General features: G+C 41.8%; 1 protein-coding gene and 1 long non-coding RNA gene across 3 annotated transcripts; one reads left to right on the forward strand and one right to left on the reverse strand.

Annotated features, from left to right (window-relative positions):
* Positions 1 to 1044: 1044 nt before the first annotated feature.
* Positions 1045 to 3859, reverse strand: LOC128822292 (uncharacterized). The gene is made up of 3 exons (XM_054003982.1): positions 3741 to 3859; positions 2186 to 2701; positions 1045 to 1200 (listed from the first exon to the last, which is right to left on the reverse strand). The coding sequence occupies exons 1-3, from the start codon at positions 3855 to 3857 to the stop codon at positions 1045 to 1047; spliced, it is 789 nt and encodes a 262-aa protein (XP_053859957.1). The 5' UTR covers positions 3858 to 3859.
* A 572-nt stretch (positions 3860 to 4431) lies between these two features.
* LOC128821879 (uncharacterized) lies at positions 4432 to 10977 on the forward strand. 2 transcript variants are annotated; one of them, XR_008441260.1, is made up of 4 exons: positions 4432 to 4979; positions 5176 to 5272; positions 9533 to 9682; positions 10448 to 10977. It is a non-coding gene; the product is annotated as an uncharacterized LOC128821879 (long non-coding RNA). The 2 variants fall into 2 exon arrangements; XR_008441261.1 differs by having other exon boundaries at positions 5176 to 5268.
* Positions 10978 to 22815: the final 11838 nt, after the last annotated feature.

Genomic DNA, 22815 nt, shown 5'->3' on the forward strand with positions numbered 1-22815 from the left:
ATGGATAGAAACATTGGTTCTTTATGGCATAAAATACCAGTTTAGCTGAAAAATTCTCTGCACTTCAGCATAATGCTTGCACAGCACATTTATCTACCCATGAGATCAAAATTTCATTTTTCATGAACCAGTCTTGGTCTCCTGGGGAGAAGCAATACTTTGGGGTTTTAAAGCATTTCCATGGACAACACCATAATGTCAGAACACCAACATATTTTGGAAAAGAAGAATCTTCTAAGAGACTTAAGGGATAAAATCTTCCTTAGAGTAGTTTGGAAATGCAAGGTTTGGGGATTTGCTGACAGAATCTCAGCAAAGTGCTAGATAAAAATATTACACTTGTCATTTTTCATCAGTAATGCCCTAAAGGCAAATTCTATTTATCAGGCCTGTTCACAGAAGAGTTTATGTCCTTTTTCATGAACCGAAAAAAGAAAAGGGGTTTGTTTCTCTATTTTAACTTGTTATGTTAGCTATAAAGTTAAATTATACTAATTGTTTTTTGTGTTTCTGAGAGCTGCAGTACCTTAAGTAATTAATTACCCTGGAGTTATTGCTGCTCTCTGTGTGATAAGTGTAATATTCAGTATGCTGATGAGACCAGACACAGCCTTTCTCCCTGCCTTAGTGACTTCAGCAATACGATTAAAATTCAAGACCGTGTGGATAGATAGGAAACAGAGAGCTTTGGACATGACTTGGCAGGGTTCAGTGGTGTCCAGGTCTGTGTGTTGGTGATGCAGCTGAGTAAAGGTTGAGCCAGGTCATCAGATGCAAGGCTGAAAGTGTCCTAGTACACTGAAGTCAGAAATTCAAACTTCCCTGCTACTAATCCCCTCCTGTCAGCTTCTGTGGAGAAATGCATGGCCCGAAGCTGTGGCCTTCCCTGGCTAACCTTCCCCAACTTTGTGTGCTGAGCATGACACTGTATGGTATTATGGCGGCCTGGGGTCCCAGGGGTCCGTCCGGCCCCCGGGCAGCAGCTGCCGTAGGTGTCCCAGATAGCGCTGTGCTGATGAGGCGCAGCCTGTCTGGGCCCTCAGGCTAGCTCCCAGCCGCTGGTGACCTAGTGAGCAACTCTGGAGTGATTTCAGCTCTAGTGAGTTCAACTCCTAGTGATTTCAGAGGAGAAGCCTGTATGAGGTTCCGCAGCGGTGGCTTTATTGGCAGCTCCTGCGAAGGTTTCCAGTGACAGCTCTTCTGCCGAATTGGGCAGAGATGGGGTTTATGTAGGATACTGGGGTGTTGGAAATTGTCCAGTGGTCAGGGTTGAGGAGAATACGACCTATAGCCTTAGAGAGAGATAACAAGGGTCCGAGGGCGGAAGAGATGCTGCTTTGGTCCATTCATCATGACTATGCATTTCTTATCTTAGGCGAGTGACTGCCAGGGAGGCCTTGCAGGGCCTCTGACTGCTACAACTCCACTTGCTGTATTTAGTAAAAAGGCGTGTCCTATAGTTCTTTTGAAACAGTGGACAAGGCATGAGATCATAGTTAACACAATGACAATTACAATGAAAATCCACAACATTCCCTTAACCAAAGATGCAACCCATCCCATTAATCCCCAATGACGGAAAAGGTCATTGACCCAGTCTGGGTTGTTTTCTACTTTTAAGTCCTTCACAAGTTCCTTCAGTTTCTGGATGTTTGCGTGGATGAATTCTGAGCGTGAAGAGAGGTTGAAGCAACATATCCCTTCAAAGTCTTCACAGCCATGTCTGTGGGCTAGCTGTAGGAAGTCGATCACTGCTCAGTTTTGAAGTGATGCATGTCTCGTGGTTTCTTCTTCCTTTAAAAGATTGCTTAGGGCGGCAGAGGTAGCATTGGCTTGCTTGCTGAGCCAGCACCCTAAGTGATTTATTTCCCCAAGAGCTTTAGCTGCAGCTACCCAGGGTAGGAATAGGGAAACTGCAATCTTTTTTGTTTTGTTCCAATCGTATGATTTTGGATTGCAATCTTCATCAAATTCTGTGTAGGATCTTTTGTGGCGTTTTAATTTGCTTTCCTTTTTCCAATTATGTAACAAGGTTTGGAGTATTTGGAGTGAGGGTGGAAAGTTTTCCAAGGCTACAGGGACCTCCCTGGAGGCAGAAGGGAATCCCAGCCCATACTCTGTCACCACAGATGAGAAACATTCTCTTGGGTAATAGTTTGTGGTGGAGAGAGGATACAGAGATCACCCAAGTGGTGTAATTGCACCAATCCAGATAGTTATAGGCTTTATTAACGGGTGACACATCCTTTCTGTATGTGTTTTTTGTCTGGTCAATTTCTGGCCAATTGTTCTTTGGACATCTAAAGTAAAATTTGACGCAGTATGTTGCCTTAGAGGACCCCAACAGGTCCAATTCTTGGGGTTCCTCTTGAGCATTGGGCAACATTTTTGTCCACTCGTCCCAAGTATCTACCATGTTGGGTCTCTTACCTGTGGTGCAGAGGAGCTCTGAATTATAGACGGGCCAGTCGTCTGCTACGAATAGAATCCCTACTAAACATGTGGAAAGTGGGTTATCAATGCTTCCCATGGATAAGCACATGTTATCCTGTTTTAATGTTTTCGCTAAGGTTACCCAAACATTGTGGCTAGGCTGTGGGCTAATCCAGCCGAAGGCATATGGTACGGTGAAGAGCATCCAGGCAGCGGTGAGGACAGCACCGACGGAGATAATTTTCATCTTTGGACAAGGATGGCACTTCTGATAGGGAATATAAGCAAAATTTGTTATCTTTATGGTGGGAGGAGAGGGTTTTCTCCCTTGTTCCTTTCTTCCTTTCATTCCCCCCCCCCCCCCCTTTTTTTTTTTTTCTCTCCATAAGCTAAGGATGGGGGAGTGGTTATAAGGTTAGAGGTTTTGGTAAGAGTTAAGAAGGGAAAGCAATAGGGTTTTTTAGGGTAAATAAAGGGTAGTAACATGTCATTCAGAGAACAATTTTGTGTTCAGGCTGTGTCTGGCTTATGGCTTGACTGCTACAGCAGAATGTTGTTCCACTTTCTGTTTTGTCTACTGTCGCGTGATGGGATGGTATTTTCTTCTCTATGTGGACATTTGGCAACGTCTTAGTCTCCAGGCAGAACTTGTCTAATTTTGAGGAGGTCTTGTATTTGACTCCAGGGAATTCTTGTCACTGTTTGTGGGAGTAGTGTTTGCAGTGCCTAGGTATGGTTTTATGTTTTTTCCTGGGTACCATCTTGGACCAGATGTTAGTAGAACACATGCATACCCTCTACCCCAAGTAATCAACTGGAAAGGCCCAGAAATTTGATGTATTTCCGGGTCCTTCACTAGCACTGGTGGTTTCTCAGTAAGCTTTGCTTGGGTGGTGTTTGCAAAGTGGCAAAGTATTGGCGGGTCAGGATCTGATGTTGTACAATTTAGGAAATTGATGACGTAGAGAGACTTGCAAAGTCTCTCAACTGGAGGTATGATTTTTGTTTCTCTTCGCTGCTGATTGAGGACTCTTTTGAGGGTTTGATGTGTCCTTTCCACGATTGATTGTCCTGTGGGATTTGCTGGTATGCCTTTCTTGTGTTCTATTCCCCATTCACTGAAGAACTCTTTTAATTTTCGAAAGGTATAGACAGGTCCATTGTCTGTTTTGATTTGTTTTGGTATTTCCAGGGTAGCGAATGCAAGGAGGAAGTGCTTTATGGTGTGCTGTGTAGTTTCTCCTGGATGAGCTGATGCAAATATTGCTCCCGAAAATGTGTCGACCGATACATGCACATATTTTGACCTTCCAAAAGGTGGGAAGTGAGTTATGTCTGTCTGCCACAGCTGGCAGCCGTTCAGTCCTCGGGGATTGACTCCTGTCCCCATCGAGGGTATCTGGTAATTCTGACAGTTCGGGCATGTGGCAACAATAGCTTTTGCTTGATCTTTTGAAAGCTTGAACATTCTGATAAGGGCAGGTGCATTTTGATGGTAAAATGTGCGTGACAACTCTGCCTGGGCAAAGATGTCAGGAACGTTAGCAGTCTCTATTGTCATGGCCAATGCGTCCACTTTCCTATTCCCTTCTGTGATGAAACCTGGGAGATCAGTGTGTGACCTCACATGCATTATATGGTAGGGTTTCTTTCTGTGAGAGATTAAGCACGTTAATGCTGAAATCAATTGGTGTAACTTTGGACTGGAAACCTCTTTGAGAAGCGCGTGTTCTGCTCTCATAGCTATACCTGCGACATATGCAGAATCTGTGACCAGATTAAAGGGTTCGTCTTTGAATTTCTCAAAGGCTCTGACAACAGCTGCTAATTCTGCAATCTGCGGAGATCCCTCCATATTTGGATGTCAGATTCCCAATTTTGAGTCTTAGGGTCCTTCCAAGTCATTACAGATTTGTGGGATGACCCTGAGCTGTCTGTAAAAATTGTTAGAGCTTTGAATGGTGTTTTACTTTGGACTAATTTTGGGGTCATATTAAAGACTGCATTAAAAAGTTTATGTTTTGGGATATGAATGGAAATTTGGCCTGTATAGCTGTCTAGGGCAAATTGGAGGTTTTCATTGGTCTGGAGCAATTGTTCCAGATCCCCAGTGGTCAGTGGCAAATATATGCATGTGAACTCACACCCAGCAAGGGAGCGGAGGCGAGTTCTGGCCTTTTTTATTAAATGTCCCATTATTTCCTGGAAGGTGGTAATTGTCTTTGAAGGTTGGTTGTTTGTAAAGATCCATTTCAGTATCAATAAAGGGTCTCAGAGTTGAAGATTCCATTGGAAAATCAGTCCATAGAACCGGGGTGCTTTTCTGAGAATGACAAACTGGAAAGGCAGCTTGGGCTTGAAGCGATGGGCTTGGCATGAAGACAGGGCTTCTTGGACCTTGGCGATGGTGTCTTGGGCTTCTGTTGTGAGCGTGTGTGGAGAGTCTAGGTCCTCGTTGCCAAGGAGAAGGTTGAACAGGGGAGCAAGGTCTTCTGTTGTAATTCCTAGCAGGGGATGTACCCAGTTGATGGATCTGCACAGACTGTGTAAGTGTCTCAGGGTTTTTGGGTTGTCTTGGATAGCAAGCTGCTGGAGTACAATTGTCCTTTCTCAGATCAGGAATCCAAGATAAGTCCATGGGTTGGTGTATTGTATTTTGTCCTCATGGATCTCGAACCCTACTTTTTCTATGGTTTTGATTGTCCCTTTAACTGCTTTTTCTAAGTTTTTTCTGATGCACAGACCAGGATATCATCCATATAGTGGTAGATGATTGCACCTGGAAATAGGTTCCGAACAGGACACAGGATGTGAGCGACGTACCACTGACATATAGTGGGTGAGACTTTTAGTCCTTGGGGGAGATAGAACCAATGGTATCTTTTGAGTGGAGCCTCTCTGTTAAGAGAGGGAATGGAGAAAGTGAACCGTGGAGCGTCCTGGGGGTGCAGCGGAATGCTGAAGAAGCAGTCCTTAATGTCTATGATGGCAAGTGTCCAGTCTCGGGGCAGCATCGATGGTGAAGGTAGGCCAGGCTGGAGGGGGCCTATGTCCTCGATGACCTTATTGATTTTGTGAAGGTTGTGGAAGAGCCTCCACCTGTCCGTTCCAGGTTTTTGCAGTACAAAGACTGGAGAATTCCAAGGGCTGGTGGTCTCAACAATGTGACCTTTGGCAAGCTGTTCTTCCACAAGGGCTTGTAGTGCACGCAATTTTGCTTTAGAGAGGGGCCACTGGTCAATCCAGTGGGTCTTAGCGTTTCCAGGTGAGCCGAGGGGTATCTGGTAGTGCGCGCTCCTCAGTGGCCCCAGTCAGAAATCCTGACTGTGAATACGTAGGGAAGCTTCCCACTGGGATAGAACATCCCTTCCCCAAAGGGTGATGGGGGCTCTTACCACGAATGGGCAGATGGTTGCCAGCTTGCCTTCAGGCCCTTCGACAAGGATGTTGTGCTTGCTTCACATGGACACTGTGGCTCCACTGATCCCTGAAATCATTCCTGCTACCGGTTGTAGTCCCCAGTGTGCTGGCCATTCCAAGCAAGCGATGTTGGTCACGTCCGCACCAGTGTCCAGCATCCCTGGCAGGTGGAACTTTTCTCCTCTGTAGGATAGACCGCACTCGATGGTAGGCTTACTTTGTCCCACAGCTTGTGCCCACATTGCGGTAGGGTTGAGAGGAAGCTGTTCCCCATGATTCTTTGGGAGTAGAAAGGCTTGTGCGATAGGAGTTCCCTTTGAAAGAAAAAATGGTAAATCCATGCAACACAGCTGGACAGAGATTTCTTGTCCTGGGTGCACTGTTTGTACCTCTGGAATGACAAAGATTTCCTCTGGGCCATGGAGAGTGTCTCCTATCATTAAAATGTTAAAAGAACCACCTTTTGGCCCATGCTTGCTTGTGGGAATACAATAAACATCCTTATTATTAAAGTCAATGGATAAAGCAGTTACCAACTGGTGCCATGTTCCCATCTGTATCGCTCCAAGGGTTGGATCCTCTCCACGTGACCTGGAATCTGCTGCGATGATGCGTGGCTGGATCTGGATGGCTTTTGATTTGTTGTCTTTGCGCGGGGCCTGGCCACGCTCCGCTGGAAGTTTCCCGAATGCTGTTGGTAGCACTGCTGGTTCTGGGGTCTATGGTATGTGTTAGGAGGGTTTCGGGTAAGTGACCTGTCTGGACAGTCCTTTATAAAATGTCCAAACTCCCCACAGAGATAGCAGCGGGCCTGGTCTTTAGAAGTTACTCCTGCACACACACCAGAAACTCCTTCTGCAATACCCTTAGAGACTGCTTGGGTCACTGTGTTTTCAGTGGACAGATGACGTGTGCAGCTTTCCACCATTTGCTCTATGGTGGGTTCTGTATCCAAGGATAAGGCCCTCAGAATTGTTTTACATTGTTCATTTGCTTCTGACAAAGCAAGCTTGCACAACAGTTCTTTTCTTGCTTCTGTGCTCTCTATTTTTCCAGAGCATCTTTAATTCTGTCTACAAACCTGATAAAGCTTTCATCTACTCCTGTTTAATACTAGAGAAGTGTTGTGTAGGGATAGAGTAATGTGGGTTAAGAAGCAAGGAGGTTTTTGCTGCAATAGCCAATTGTAGTGCTGCCTTAGGTAAGGTGTTAGCTTGGTCAGAGGGTTTCTATAAATCCCCTTCTCTGGCCAGCTGTTGGACTGTAAAATCTGGCCTATTTGCGTCTTGAGCATAGGTGTCTGATAGGGTTTTTAATTGCCTTTTCCACTGTCTTTCCCATAGCATATATTCTTCTGGGGAAAGAAGGCAGTTGGCAATCTTTTTAAGGTCGTGAGGGACCAGAATATACGCAGAAAAAAGTGCTTCAAGGAAATTTCTGAAAATATGTGAACTTCTACCATATTCTTTGGCTATATTTCGTAGTTGTATCAGTTCTTTATTTATGTTAGGTTCCCACGTTGTTCTAGTAGTGCCCCTCCCCCCCTTTTCCCCTTTATATAATTTACTGGGAAGGCAGTAATTCTCTGAGCTAGTTCCCAATCCCCTGCCCGAGTCGCTTCCATTTTAGTTAGAGCCCATGGAACAATTTCGTCTGTGTCAGATTCAGACTCACTGTCCTCTGATAAGGTGTGGTCAGGAGGTACTCTATGCTTTTTTGGGCATGTTGGAACGACATTTTGCAGGGGTGTGGGGGACTGGACAGAGTGTGGGGGGGGGATGGGGCAGCCAGCTGGGCTTGGCTAGAGGGAGGCAGCAGTGGCGGGGGTAATGGCAGCACCACGTTTGGGGCAGCCTGTGCAGGGCTGCTGCGCGTGGAGGAGTGGGGTGCCACCGTGGGGGGTGTCAGAGGTGCCGTTAGGGGGGCATTGAGGGTGGGCGGGTGGATGCAGCGCTTGGGAATGCAGGCAAGGGAGAAGTGGGGGAGAGGAGGCGGTGGGGTTGAGGGGAGCTGCTGCCATGGGCACCATGGGGGGTGCAGAGAGATTCGCTGGGGCGGGCAGGCAGGCAGGGGTGATAACAGGGGTGGGGAGAGTCGCAGCGGTGGTGAGGGACACGGCAGTGGCGGGGAGAGGCACAGCGGCGGGGGTAGGAGGAGAGCGCGGTGGGCTGCATGGCATGTTGGAGCAAGGCAGGGCAGACCCGATCGAGACTGACGCCGTTACACCCGAGCATTCGTGGGGGAGCAGTGTGTGCACCGTGCAATGCATTAGGTAACCAAGGGAGCAGGATCCGCAGTTGCCGCGCCCAGGGAGGGACTGAGGGATGGGCGGGCTCTGCAGACCCCGTGGGTGCAGGAAGGGTGGGTGGGAGCAGCGTGATTCCCCAGTTCCCCATCCCAGGAAGGAGTAAGCCGACAGAGAGGACTGTTATCTGGCAAATTAGCATTTGAAGGGACTGGTATAGGAAATAAGGGTGGAATTTCCTCTGCTGCTGTTAAGCTGCTTGTGTTAGGTTTTTCCACCGATTTAGTGATAGAGTGAAACAGAGGCAAGAATTTGGTAACAGAGAAATTTTCATTAGCTTGGAAACCATATATTCTTGTCCCTACTGTGTCCCAAAAAGAGTCTGAACCCATCATGTTTGTGTTAGTCTGGAAACTGAGAAAGGATCCATGTTATAAATTTTTTCAAGTTAGTTTTTGAAAGATTGCCTTTAGAGAAAGAGAAGCTGTTAGCAATTAGGATTTCTAGGATTTGTAAATATAAATCTCTCTGGTTCTGGGATCCTTTTAATTTACTAGATTTTGATCCCATTGCTATATAGTTCCCTTGCCCCTCCCAGCAGTGAAAAGGAGGAAAACAAAACAAAACAAAACAAAACAAAACAAAACAAAACAAAACAAAACACCAAAAAGGGACCCAAGATAAAAGCGTGCAGAAAGGCTGTTTTAAAGTTACACTTTTTCAGCCGAGTGTGGGTCCAAGACTGCTGGGTGGGTGGTCTGCTTTTGTCCAACTCCTGAGGAGCTCGTCCCAGATGGTGATATTCAGGTTCATTGGACAGCTCTTCAGATAACTTCTTCTATAACAGAGAATTTACCCTCAGAGGGTTGTGGCGGGCCCGAGGCAGTAACGATCCATGAGGAATGCTGCTCTCAGGAGTACCAGGATGCCAGTTCTCCCGTTCAAGTGGCCACGTATGGCAGCCTGGGGTCCCAGGGGTCCGTCTGGTCCCCTGGGCAGCTGCCGCCGTAGGTGTCCCAGATAGCGCTGTGCTGATGAGATGCATCATGTCTGGGCCCTTGGGCTAGCTCCCAGCTGCAGGCGATCTAGTGAGCAACTCTGGAGTGATTTCAGCTCTAGTGAGTTCAACTCTTAGTGATTTCAGCTCGTTGCTTGCTATGTGCCTCAGCAGACACAGGGATGGAGAGAGAAGCCTTTATGAGGTTCCGCAGCGGTGGCTTTATTGGCAGCTCCTGTGAAAGTTTCCAGTGACAGCTCTTCTGCCGAATTGGGCAGAGATGGGGTTTATGTAGGATACTGGGGTGTTGGAAATTGTCCAATGGCCAGGGTTGAGGAGAATACGACCTATAGCCTTAGAGAGAGATAATAAGGGTCCAAGGGTGGAAGAGGGACTGCTTTGGTCCATTCATCATGACTATGCATGTCTTATCTTAGGCGAGTGACCGCCAGGGAGGCCTTTCAGGGCCTCTGACTGCTACATGGTATGGTGTATCCCTGTGGTCAGCTGGGGTCAGCTGTCCTTCTGCATGGCCAGCCTGCTCTCTGATGACGTGGGGCGAGGAGCAAAAAATGCCTTGATAGTGTGTAAGTGCTGCTCAGCAATAGTGAAAACATCTCCATGTTATCAACACTGTTTTCAGCAAAAATCCAAACCACAGGTCCATACTAACTACTGTGAAGAAAAGCAACTCCACTCTAGCCAAAACCAGATCATCTGTGAAGCCCCTCACCCAACAACACTGTGTGTGCTAAAGTTTTCATAGCTCACAAATGAGACTAGATGAATTCTTAGAATAAAACATGAAGGACAGTTGTAAAGGAAGACAACTGCATTTAAGTGACAAAATATTCTGTCAAAGTGTTCTGTCAAAGTATCACTATATGATGTCCTTAAATTCTCCCTAGGCACCCACAGATGGCTACTGCCAGGGAGCAGACTGGGTGAGATAGACCTCTGATATGCCCTGGCACAACTGGTATTTTCTCCTCATGTGATGACCTTATCCATCTACTGTAACTGTTGTTTGTAATGTGCCCACTGACAGGAAGTTATGAGGGCAGCACAGCCTTGGTATTCTGTATTTATAAAATCAAGGGAATTTGATTAAATATTTGGTATTCCTAGCCATGAGACAATACAAATAATGTTGGCAGCAATGATAAGTGGCTCAAGTGTTGCAGCACATTCTTCTGTAGTTGGTGCTCATACAGTGGTGCCAGTTTCATTTCTGCCTAAATGACTTTCAAATGTTCAGTTGCATAAAGTGTTTTAAAGGATTTGTTTAAACAGAAAGCAGAGTGTATTCCTCTTCTAAGCCTGCACAATATGTTTTTTTTTTTTTTTCCTAGGGCTGGTAATCTGCTGCTACTGCTTGAGAAAGGGTAAGGGAAACCCTTCTCCTTTGCCTGATAAAGCAGACTTATCGGGTTGCTCTGAGCAAGGGTTGCTCCCTGGCTCAGAGGGGATGTTTTGCAAGCACATCTGGAATCAGAACAACAGAATGAAATTATGATAATGCAACTTGTCCTTCTTGTGGCATTTTTCACTTGTTGCATTGAGAACACAGCTCTCCCAAATGGTTTAAACCACTTAGGTGACTAGGTAAAACATCTCCACGTCTGTAAAATCTAAACCATTCAGCAGTCCAAAAAAATGAAGTCCAATGTCGTGCATTATCCTACTGTACCATCCTGTCAGTTGCTATGTGTACCACCAAATCAACAGCTGAAGTACCCTCATAGGAGCTGGCTACCTTGAGACTCCATATGGCCCTTCCTCCTTCTTGCAGCACATAACCTAAATATGTAACAACTCATTCACCATCACACTGAGAATCTGTTACTAGAATGACACAATTGCTGTGGAAACAAAAGGCAGTTTGGGGACTTTTGCATAATGTTCCCCTCTGAATTCCAGGCTCTCTCTCACAAAAAAAAAAAAAAAAAGAAAAGAAAAAAAAAGATTTTATTTCAGCATTTCAGTATTTCATGGTATGAAATTTGTAATTCACAGGAGGATGTGCCTTCATCACGGTACGCCTTAAAAATAACAGATTATTCTTCAGGAAAGAAGTTTTCACTTTTGGAAAGAGACAGTTTATCAGCCTTCCCTCCTGCCGTAAGGTCATCTTTATCCACTGAATTCTACTAAAGATCAAAAAAAGGTTCCGAGTTTTTGGCTGATGAGATATGGGAGAAAAGGCAGAAGGCATTTCAAAAAGCAAAACTGAAAAAAGTAGAGTGATTAGTGCCTACCACCACAGGTGCACGCTTGTCATTTTGCGCCTCAGGGTAAGAGGGAGTCAGAAGTGCTTTCAATTTACTGTATTTGATTTCACTTCTGAGAGTAACAATCTGTTCAGGGACTCTAACTGTGATGCTGGAAGTATGTCAGATTTTGGATTTGCATTAATGAAGGATTTGAGAAGAGAACAATACACTACTCATTCTGGCAGTGTACTCAGAATACCCTTCTACAATCACCTGTTTGGCACAGGATTTCAAATGCAGTAATTCTTGAGGTAAAATGTATCATGAGCAATTCATTTGCTTCGGCCAAAATGTGATGTACCCAATATAATTTGAAATCAGAAGAGTGGATGGTGAAGGGCCTGCAGGGCATAACATAACCTGAAGAATCTTTATGTCTGGGATAGCGCTGAGCAATCTTCAGACAAATCATTAAAAATGAATGATAAACAGGTTGAAGAGAACAAGGATTCCAGTAAATGTTGATGTATCAGCCAGAGTTTAGTTGACATCTCAACTATCCTGTCATTTGAGAAAGGATTTTTTGGCTGTGAGTCATAGAACGATTTAGGTTGGAAAAGACCTCTAAGGTCACATCTAACCTTTGACTGATCATCACCTTGTCAATTGGAAAAGCAGGTCAAAAGTTCTTGGAAGTATGTACACTTTTTAAACTCCCTTGAGAACTGAAAGGATATGTAGAATTCGACATTACCAGGCTTTCTTTATCTGCATCATGCAAGTTTGAATCACCAGTTCCATAGACAAATGGTTAGTATAGGAATTACAACACACTTTACAGCCTTTTTCTCTCAGGACATCTAAGGCTAAGAGTCATTCAATCTGGTTTCTATGAGGTATAAAAATATTATACCATTAGATCTCATTAATGAGCTGCTGAGAGACACACTCCTCAGTAACCAACATCTCCATTTTCCCAGGCAGTAAATCAGCACTACTCCATTAAGTTTAAAGGACTCCAGCTAATTTATACCAACTAAAGATATTTTGCTGTAAACTTAGGCTCCCACAGTGTATGGGTTGCTTCATTCATCACAGAATCACAGCTATCTCCAGCTGGCATAGAGTACATACTTAGATCCTTAACACTGCACAATAAAGCACAGTAAAGCAGGAAATGGATGAGAATATGAGGCCATTGTGGGACTGAATGGTGTATGTATATTTTCTGAACATCATATGGACTTTGGTCAGGGTGCTCACAATTCAGCCACTGTGCTTGGGGATGAGGTAAAAGATTAAAATCTCTGTAGGATCATAAGTTATATATAATACAATGATATATCATAATTACAGGACAGTGTAGATCCTATGCTAGTCCATTTGTGCAGTCTTTGAAATCTATCAGAAGTTTAGTATAGAGTATAAAAGATTTTAAAATGCAATATTGCAACATTTCTGGCTGTTGTAAACCTGAAACAAAGGATCATATTAAAACTGCAGCTGAATGAGAAAGCATTTCTCATTGGGCTTTTTGTTCTCCTGTAGCTTTTTCAGAGTAATTTAGTTGTGCTCAGAAGAGAAACAAGGAATAATTCAAAATTTATATAAATAACAATTTTTTTCTACTGAATTAGGGTATTTCTACCTTAGATAGTAAATTTTTCTACTTTCTATCCTTTAGTGGGGCTCCTGCTTTTAAAGATCAGTAGCACTACCTTGAAGGAGTATTTATAATGGAATTTAGAAATCTTTGTATAGACTATTTAAACATCTGTTGAAGAATACAAATGTACATATTGGCCAACCAAAAATAAGTGTTTTTCTTCTACTCTGCCAAAACCAGTTCCTAACAGAGCTGTTGGTGCTTCTGTACCCAATCTCACCTTTCCAGAAGGACTAGTCCCTGCTGCTTTGCTCGTCTGTGATAACAGAGGGATACTACCTGAATAGTAGGCACCCTAAGTAAGTGAGAAGATGAACAAACTGAGCCTCTTCTGCCATGTCCTTGGTATTGGTTACAAGGAATACGTATGACCCAACTATTGGGAAGTTAGTTAAGAGAATAAAGAAAGGTTCAGGCTGTGAGGAGGAAAGAACTATTTTTTTAAAAATTTTTTTTTAAGGGAAAAAACAAAAACAAACTGTCTCTTATTTTTGAAGGCTGAAATTTTTGAGTGGATGAAAAGGTGAATCCTGAGAAAAGGTGAATCCTGGGGAGGGTGTAAGACATATCTATGTGTGGAGTTCCTACTAGGCAGTTCTTTGTTTGAAGAATGAAAAAGTGAATTTGTTTGTATGTACAAAACCAAGGTTTTCAACAGAGGGACTAAAAGAACTTTACAAATGAAAGTAGCAGGGAAGACAGAAAACTTACAAGGGATAATGAAATAAAAATAATCCACTAAGAAAATACTACATGGCATAGATCATCTGTGACCTTGGTGTATCCCCAGGAAGCTTAACAGCAAATCTTAGGTTCTTAAGTCTAACACCAGTAGGTAGACTGTCCTCAAGGGGTAAATCTATTCTAATCTCCAGAGGTTCCATTACAAAAGGAAAGAGAGGATCTTGCTGCACCTGCAGGTAGATTCCCTGCTTGAACAACAGATGATTGTGAGACACAGTTAGCTCATTACCAGTTCTGTTCGTTAAAATGCAGCTGCATCAATACAAGTACAGAAAATCCATTATTTGATTGTGCTATGAACTCTTTTGGTCTGGTGCTGAAAAATGCTTTTCCAACTTTAGTTTCTGCTGCTTCCCTCGATACTGTGGCTGCTTTGGCTCCTATTTTGCCTGTTGCATGTTGACCAAAAGTATGCTAACCTATGGACTCTTTAAAAATTACCAGAAGTCTACAAAACTTCAAGAGCACTATTGTCATGTTCTTTTTGGGGGGAAAGCAGCTTGGCGAAATCCTAACACAGATGCCCAGCTCTCCCCTCCCCCTCCTATTTTGGGAGGAGTATTTTAATACTGCTCAGGACTCTGGTGTTTGGAATGATCCCTGAAGGCTTCACTTTGTGTCTCTAAGGATTGTGATAGTCAATTCAGTTAATAAATCTAGTCCTGAGTATGGGAAACATGAATATTATGAGAATGAAAAAAACATTTTTTTCAAGAATGTTGTGATTGTATATTTTGCCTGAATGTTAATTTTTATATTACACTCTGTTCCCAATGGACTGGAAATCTTTTAGGGTAGGATCACTTTTCCTGTTTCTATTCATTATTTAGTACAATGCAGCCCTTACTTTTATAGAGGATTTGGGTTATGCTGAAATGTCAATAACATTAAAATAAAGATGATAATCTTACATTCATTTTCTCTGCAATTGTGCAATAAGCTTCACACTCAGTGTTCAACATGTCCTAACAGTTTAATTGCTGATTTCTGGCTCTGGAGTAAGCCTTTTCAAATTTACAGACTTCAGATGTGTGCCAAATAAAAATGTACAGTGGCCACACTGCAACATTAAAGTGATAGGATTTGACAAAACACCAATCATTTTTATTGAGGCAGATTGTAATGATTAATGCTGAATTGGATAGGAAAAGCAGCTGTGTCCTGCTACAAAATTCTGAAGCAATATAGCTTCATTTTTTTTAAGAGGAATTCCAGTGTGATTTCTCAGCTAAGACTGAGATTTTCTACACTTGTTGTGGGAGTAAAAGTTATACTCTGACTCTGGTCACTGTGACAGGAGCTCCCTGCTGGCTTGCGCCTGCATAACTTTGTCAAATGTGAATTTATCATGTGAGATCTCCCATTCAGGAGCTGTTTGGACATGTTATTGAGTCTAATTAGAGCATAAAAGGACTGGCAAGACAGGGAAATGAATGAGAGGAAAATGTGCATCCTGTGTTTTCCAGTTCTCTGTTAGCTGCTAATAGGAATGCAAATGGCCACTGGCTGTTCAGTGATTAGACAGTACCCCAAACAGACAGGCTTTACAGCCCACAAGTTCTGTTTTAGGTGCTATCACTAAAGCAGATCTATTGTGACTCATGACATTAGGACCTAAGATTTCATGCAGCCACTGAGGCTCAGATGCTTGCTGCTGTTTCCACAGTTTGAACCATGCAGTTCACCCCATTGCTGCTGTCCAGTTCTGCTGCCCTTTGCAGACAGACAACAGTGTGTGAAGGCACTGGGCCTTGCCTATCTAAGGCTACAGGTGCTGGAGATGTGGCACAGATGACCAAATATTATTTATTATTATATTTACAAGGAAACAAAAGGCTAAACTCGCAATGCTACACAAGAACATCCGTTAGCTATATAGATAAATTGGATGAATTGAGTTTTTTAAGAATGACAGATAATGAACTTAGCTATTTGAATATGTGATAGGTGAAATGCTCAATAACATTAACAGTAGGTCTGCACACATGCTATATATTCTTTCTTTGTTTTCTTTGACAGCCACAGGCTGTGACCTTAGACTAAGAGTTAAGGTCATAAAATTCTCTGGGACCCTAGATATTCTTGCATGTGATGCACCCATAAAATTAAGTTTCAAGACCAGAAGAATTGTTAATGATCAGCTTTTGTACTGTGATAGCAGCTACATGAAACTCAGCTGAGGAATAGGGGCTCACTGTGCTTTCTTAACATTTATAAACTTTGGTTAGGGATACATCAACACTTTTCAGTTCTATATGTAAATAGCTGTAAAACTATGATTTGCAGAGGAGGATGAACAATTTAGATTACTTGATATAAGCTTTGGAACCTCTTCTCCAGTTTTCACTATGGCCAATTGTGGAGTAAAAAGTGTTATTATTGCTACTATTGTGGTTTAGCCATCTCTGTGAGAAAACAAGTCAGCAGCATAATTTATTTGTGATGATGCTTCAACACTCCAGCATTCACCAGAAAGTCCAATAAAGGGCACTGACAGCAGAGATCCTGAAGATTTGGCTGCCAAATCACATCCCTCCAGTGATGAGATTAAGTTTACAGCAGAGGAAATGACTACTTTTTACAGCTACAATTGGTTTTTTTGGTTTTTTTTAACAGCCTTATATTTTCTTGGTAGAAAAATGTCTTTTTAGATGAGAAATTATAGCCTGCAGAAAACATCTGCTAGTAGGTTGATTAATTAAAGATTACATTCCCTGAAAGCAACTGTTGTGTCAGTCAGACTGGAAATGAGAGAACATAGAAAGTATAGCTGAAAGGCTGGGGGATATGGTAGATATAATTGATGATAGTAAAGGTTTCTGAAAGGTCTGGATTTACTTGAATAAGCCATGGTGTAGATATAGGCCAAAATTTGGAGGTCCTTCATTCTTAGTAACCCAAGGAATTTTAATTCATTAAGACACAAACTACTTAAAGCTATGCTGGATGTATAAGTGTGTAATTTTCCCCAGTCAACTGCCTGCCAGATCAAAAGACACCAAAGGCAGGTGTATTACATGCACCTGCTAACTGTAACATTCCCAGGGTCTCACTGAAAGAGCCATAGCAGCAGTTTTAAATCTTCCACTTGTACTGTGCTTTCTCAGGTAGCCTCTGGGGTCTGCTGCTTTTCGCCAAGCAGAAGTGAGAAACCAAAGTGCCATTTCCAGGACCTCTGCCTGCAGGTGGAAGCAGCATGGAGAGCCCAAAACTCCATTGGGAGGTCCCCTGGTGAAGCATTGTTCTGCCTCTTCCTCAAAGTGTGCCAAGCTTCAAACCCTTACTGCACCTACTTGATATTCCAGGGGACCTAAAAAAAATATCACTTGAAATTGCACTTTCTGTGTGGAGTCAGCCATGGGGATCTGGGTTTCACACCTTCTTGGGCAACAAGTTGCAGAGTGTGATACTAAGACAGCCAATGCCACCATCATGCTTGTGTCTTTAATGGCGTGCTTGGACTGTTGTTCTGGAACTCCAATTTTTCACCAGGTGTCTTGGTAACTAAGAAATAATAATGCTGGAAAATTTATGGCTCATGAGGTCAATAATAGTTGCAATCCCTTTTCAGACCTTTCCCAGGCCACTGCTGAATGGCTGAGGGCTACTGAAGCCCCAAAACAACGTTGTGTGTAATCATACTGTGATGAGCCAAACATCTATATGTTCTCTCTAATCTTTCTCTCATTATAGTTTATTGGATTCTTTCTGTCTATTTGGTTCTTTCTGTCTGTAATTGGGTGTATAAATAATTTCATATGTGGAAACCCCTCACCCACTTTCCCACCTGTCAGGGGATACCTACCCTACCCTCTGAGGAGGAAAGTACACCTACTCTCTTCCTGAGAAATTCAGATTTGCAATAGCAAAACAGCTCATAGATTTTCTGCTTCAAGGTTCAATTTGCCATCTTTGAATTCCTTGAGCAGGAAACTGCCTGGAGAGCCTGGTTTTTATTCAGCTTCATAGTACAGTGTTTGGCCTCAATTACCAGTTACAGGACCCAAACTCCTTTTGTTAAAAAAGTAAAATCTCAGTTTAGTAACATGACCCCCTTTCAGCTTGTCTAAGAAAGACATACAATCACAAGAGAATTGAGCTGGTACAGAAGAAGCTCTTGGGAAAGAATTTACAAATATAGGAATATTTTAATTCAATAAACCAATTACTTATTAACTTTAAAACATAATCTAAAATTAAAATAGTAGAAAACAAAATAAGTTTGTCTCCTTATTAGAAGTAACTCTTGGTGAATCCCAAGACATAGAAACAAATGTTTATTTAAATCACAGGAAAGAAAATATGTTTGTACACATTGTCTGTGGTGAAAAAGGAATAGAAAATGGTCTAACAAGGATCTATCATCTGATGCAGAATTAAGCCTACAGATTAATACTCAAGCGTAACAGTTGTTCAGAGGAATTATTACAGACTGCCCCATAGTGAAAGGTACAGCCCTGAGCCTGGGAAAACCCATTGACATGAAAGGCAAGGAAATGCTAAACTAGGAATTTATTATCTGGTGCTTTTCTTTTCCCTCTTTCTTACAGCAGAAAACAGAATATTAATGCAATATATGAGAACAAATTGAAAAGGGCCAGACAGAAAAACCCATTTCCAGCTCTTCTAACAACACTAATCTTGTCTGCTTGCCTCCCTTTAAATGGAACATTCAGCATTACTTTTAAGTGTAGCATAACCATGCTCTGTGTGTGTGTGTGTGTATGTGCACATGTGCACATGGAGAGGGTACATTTTGGAAGCAGCATCACACTGCAATTTCTCGATCTTTTTGGCAGCTGGAGCGTAACATTGTCTTTTAAGTAGATTATCTTGCATTTAATTTGTTGGATTAGCATAACTAAAATGGTGGTCATAGGACAGAAAAACATTGTGTCTCTGTCCTCTTTTCTTTATTGGCTTGCCCTCTGACAGTATTGTATTTCACTGTCTGCCAGCTGGGTGACAGACTGCCTGATGAAAATTTATCATGTTGCCCTCCATGGTGGACACAACAACGTGTCATGAGGAAAGTATCCATGATGTCATAGTTTTAGCGTCTGGTGGAAGCACAGGACAAAAAATAAAGGCTATAAGCAGCTATTTTAGAAAAGGCTATTTCTCTGTGCAAATTTTCTTGCTCCTGCTGGTGGTTGACATTGTTACATTTATTAAATGTCTTCCATTAAAACACATTACTCTGTTACCAAAAATTAAATAATATTCTTTTCTTAAAACAATAATTTGCTCTGTTTCATGGTCTTCATATTCAAGTATAGGAGTTTTTTTTCTGGAAGCCCTGAAATAACATGGTTCCTTCTGGTTGTTAAATAGACATATCACCCAAATCAGTTCATGTCTCACAATAGTTCTGGATTTACACGTGCATCTGAGTACGTCAGAAGATAAAATTTTGCTTCCAATGTTTTTTTTAGTTTTTTTTTTCCATTTTTTAAAGCAACACAGATAATTCTACCCATTTAATTATTTAAACCTATGAAGATGTCCTATTATCAGCCAAGGCAGTTTGAATTTTAGAATGTCACTATTGAAATATGTCATATATGTTTTCTTTGCATAATTTCAAGTAAGAGAATTCCTTCTGGCATTTAACACCATGTGGTTAAAACAGATTTCTCAACCCAAAAAACTGAAGAAAACTCTCTTTCATTTCTTAAAGGCAGATCAAAATTATCATAGAAGAGGGGGATATTCTAAATTCAGGGTGTGTCCTTAAATCTTCATTGGTTTAAGCTGCTATAATTGTGGCAAACCCTATCAACTCAAGAAGATTAAATTGCTATGCAATAAATATACACTCCTGACTTTTACAGCATCACAGACATTTTCCTCTTGCACAAAGACTACTGTTTCCTGCACAGAGCAGTCAACAAGATACCTGATAATTGAGATAGAAAAGTTTTGCTGAAAATTTAACCAATTCACCTCAGTAATATCTTCATTACCACTACAATTTAGGCTATTCTGATCCTGGAGATTTTTCTTCTGTAAAATGTGTCCTGCTGAACTTAGTTGACTGTTACTTTCAGGCTATTGCTTTGGCTATGATGCTGCTACTTTGAGGAAACCAGGTTCCAGTCCCAGGGTTCCAGCTGGTGTGGATGTTTGAGAAAGCACTGTGCTCCAGACTCCACATGATCATACCAGAAACAGAAAATTATATTCTTTTACTGTTAAAAAGGAAACTATATCTAACACTGAAGCAGTAACCAATAAAAAAACCCTCCTAATACATGGCACTTCTCTTTGTAATCCGTGCCATTGTTTTCCCCCCTTTATCTAGAGCTAATAATTTTGTTTTGATTTTGTTGAAAATGGGACAAGCTTTCATAAACATTCAGGAAAAAAATTGTTTCATCTTAAGTGTGCACAATGCTACACCTAATGTCAATTGTTATGCCTAGTTACAGGTCAGGAATGTACTTAGTATGGGCCTCTCCTTTTTTAGTTGCATGAAGTGAATTTTAATTAATTGTAGTAAGGATGTGAATGACAATATGACAAAATTTGCAGCTTGTTTTACATCAAACAAGCTATTTTATTTTGCCTCTTGTATAATTGATTGTCTGTACAAAAAAGATTAAAAAAAAGCTGGTCAAGGGTTTAGTGCTGTTCAGCTACCATTTAGCATGCCCATTAAATTACTGCACAAAGCAGACAACAATGCAGATTCAAGCCGTGAATCTTGTGTTAACTTGACTGCATAAATGGGTCTCCAACTTTAAAAACAGTTGAACAAAAGAGCCACCATGGAGTGATTAAGACTTATTTGGGTGCTGGAGTGCACAGCTGCTGCAGGGAGGAGGGGGAAAGACAGCAGACATCCTCAGGTCTTGCCTGTGCTTGGCAAAGGTTCCAGCTGCAAGGGAAGGAACTGAGCAACCATACATTTGTGCTCCTTGGCTTCTTCAGGGCTGTCCCAATCCCCCAGCGCCAACAGGGTCAGCCCCACAGAGGACCACTCAGCAAAGAGTCTGCCAGGCTGCAGCATTGCTCCAGTTAAGTGTGATCTCCTGCCACCCCACACTCCAAATTTGTTCAGTTCTCCTGCAGGCACATCTCTGCTCCTTTTGTGTTACTGCAGAAGGGCAAGGGGATAGAAGCCAGGTGAGGAGTGGTCTGCCAACTTACCAGTGAAATTTGTTTCTTCAGCACGTGAACTTGATTGCTCAGCACTTCAAGCACAAACTTGAACACTCAGCAGAGAAGGAAAAAAACCCTTTGATTGCTTTGATGTCATCAACAATACAGGGGTGACATAGCTTCCAGAAGAAAGATGTCTCTTCCTACATTACTGACTCTGTTGTCTTGCTTCCTATGTAACTGATTATCCTGGACTGCTCATGTTTGCTAATGACTTCAGGACTGTGTTGAGAAGGAAGATCAGCACTGTAGAAACTAAAAATGAAAGCATCATGTGGCAATATTAACACAGAAATAAAGCATTTCTTCATGACTGTTTTAAAAAAGATCAATTACAGTGAAAAAATGCCTGCTTCCAGGAAGAAGGCAGTGCAGGATTGGAACCAAATGAGGCAAGGTCAGGAAACCATTTACATGTTCAGTACTACAGCTTTATCAAAGACCTAACAAATTACTGATTTTTTTTTTTAATGCCACCAGGCAGTTTTCTAATACCACATTTTATTCAACTGTCCTCCTTTAACACAGCAAAGGATGGGCTGATTGGTACAGTACATTCAGCTTCTATGCCAGTCCTCTGTCCTAAAGACAAAATGGTATAGTGATACAAGCTGTGTTAAGTTGATTTTTACTTTTTGTCTTCGGGATGAATAAACTAATCAGCCCAAGAGACTTTCCCTTTTCTCTCCTTTAACTTACACTTTTGATAAATTCTCCACTTCTTTGGGACATAGATGGTTTAGTACTATCACAATGTAAATGTCACAATCACAGCAATATATCATAATTTTGTTAAGTTTAAGAGAAATCTTGATTTAAAAAATATTCTTAGTGGCATAGTTCTATTAAAGAATAGAAACATTTGAAGGTCAGCAACACTATGTCCTTAAGGCCTTTTCTCATGCTATTAGCTTGAAGCTTTTGAAAATGTATTTATGTTGTTAATGCATGACCAGTAGAGTAGGCATGAGTATGAGACTTCCAAACAACATAAAGTAAATCCAGATTACTGTTGAACTTCCCATGTAACCTGACTATATGCAAAATATGAGTCTTGGAGCTTCTGACTGAGGCTGTGAGTTAACAAAAACACTCAGCCTTAAGCACATCAACATATAAAGCTTGCTTCAGGAGTCAGGTCCTGAAATATATTTGTTTTCATTGAAAGCATTATGCTAGTTGTGCCAAAGAACTCATTCTTACTCACTCTGATGGCTGACATCTGCATTTGAGTCCATTTCTCTTTTCAAAGAACAATGCCTTATTTTGTGTCCTTGTACCAGAAAACTTTGTCAACTCATTGCTAAAATAAACTAGCATCATAAAGATATGTTAATCAAAATTGACTAATAAAGTCTGATCTAAGTTGTAAACTCAAAACTTGCCCAGCCTAGCAGCCTGATTTAGCTTTGAAAGGAGCCCTGCTCCGAGCAGTAGGCTGTACAAAATTACCTCCAGGGATTTTTCCTTGGCTATTTGAAATCCAGTTAATGACATAATATTCTGTGCTTATTCCTCCTATTTCTTTTAAACATGCATCTTACTAATGCAGTAAGTCTAGCAGAATGAACATACACGCAATTTATGTGGTTGGATTAAACTTCATATATATGTAATTTCTGTTTTCTCTTCTTTAGAATAACATGTTTATTGCAAAATCTTACAACTAATAGAGAAGTAAACATCCTTATGGTACATATCTGTGGTTTAGGAATGGTACTCCCCAGTTCAATGCTCCCACTGAGTCTCTCCCAAACCAAATTGCCATTCACTCCCCCCTTTCCCCTCGTACTTCCCACTCCAGCAGGATGGAGAGGAGAATCAGAGGCACAAAAGGTTAAAATCAGGTTGAGGTAAGAACAATTTAGTGGAAACAGCAATGAGATAAGAAAATGAACAGTAACAACAATATTAATAACAAAATGTTTAAGCC

Source organism: Vidua macroura, chromosome Z, assembly GCF_024509145.1.
Source record: "Vidua macroura isolate BioBank_ID:100142 chromosome Z, ASM2450914v1, whole genome shotgun sequence".
Classification (NCBI taxonomy): Eukaryota; Metazoa; Chordata; class Aves; order Passeriformes; family Viduidae; genus Vidua; species Vidua macroura.

Bases quoted from the DNA above. Each gene is read 5' to 3' on its own strand.
- LOC128822292 (XM_054003982.1), bottom strand. From the start codon at position 3,857: ATGCCCGAACTGTCAGAATTACCAGATACCCTCGATGGGGACAGGAGT. The intron at 2,702-3,740 runs GTCAAAATATGT...ATTCCCTATCAG, and splicing joins CACTTCCCACCTTTTGGAAG to AAGTGCCATCCTTGTCCAAA. The intron at 1,201-2,185 runs GTGATCTCTGTA...CCAATTCGGCAG, and splicing joins GGTGCAATTACACCACTTGG to AAGAGCTGTCACTGGAAACC.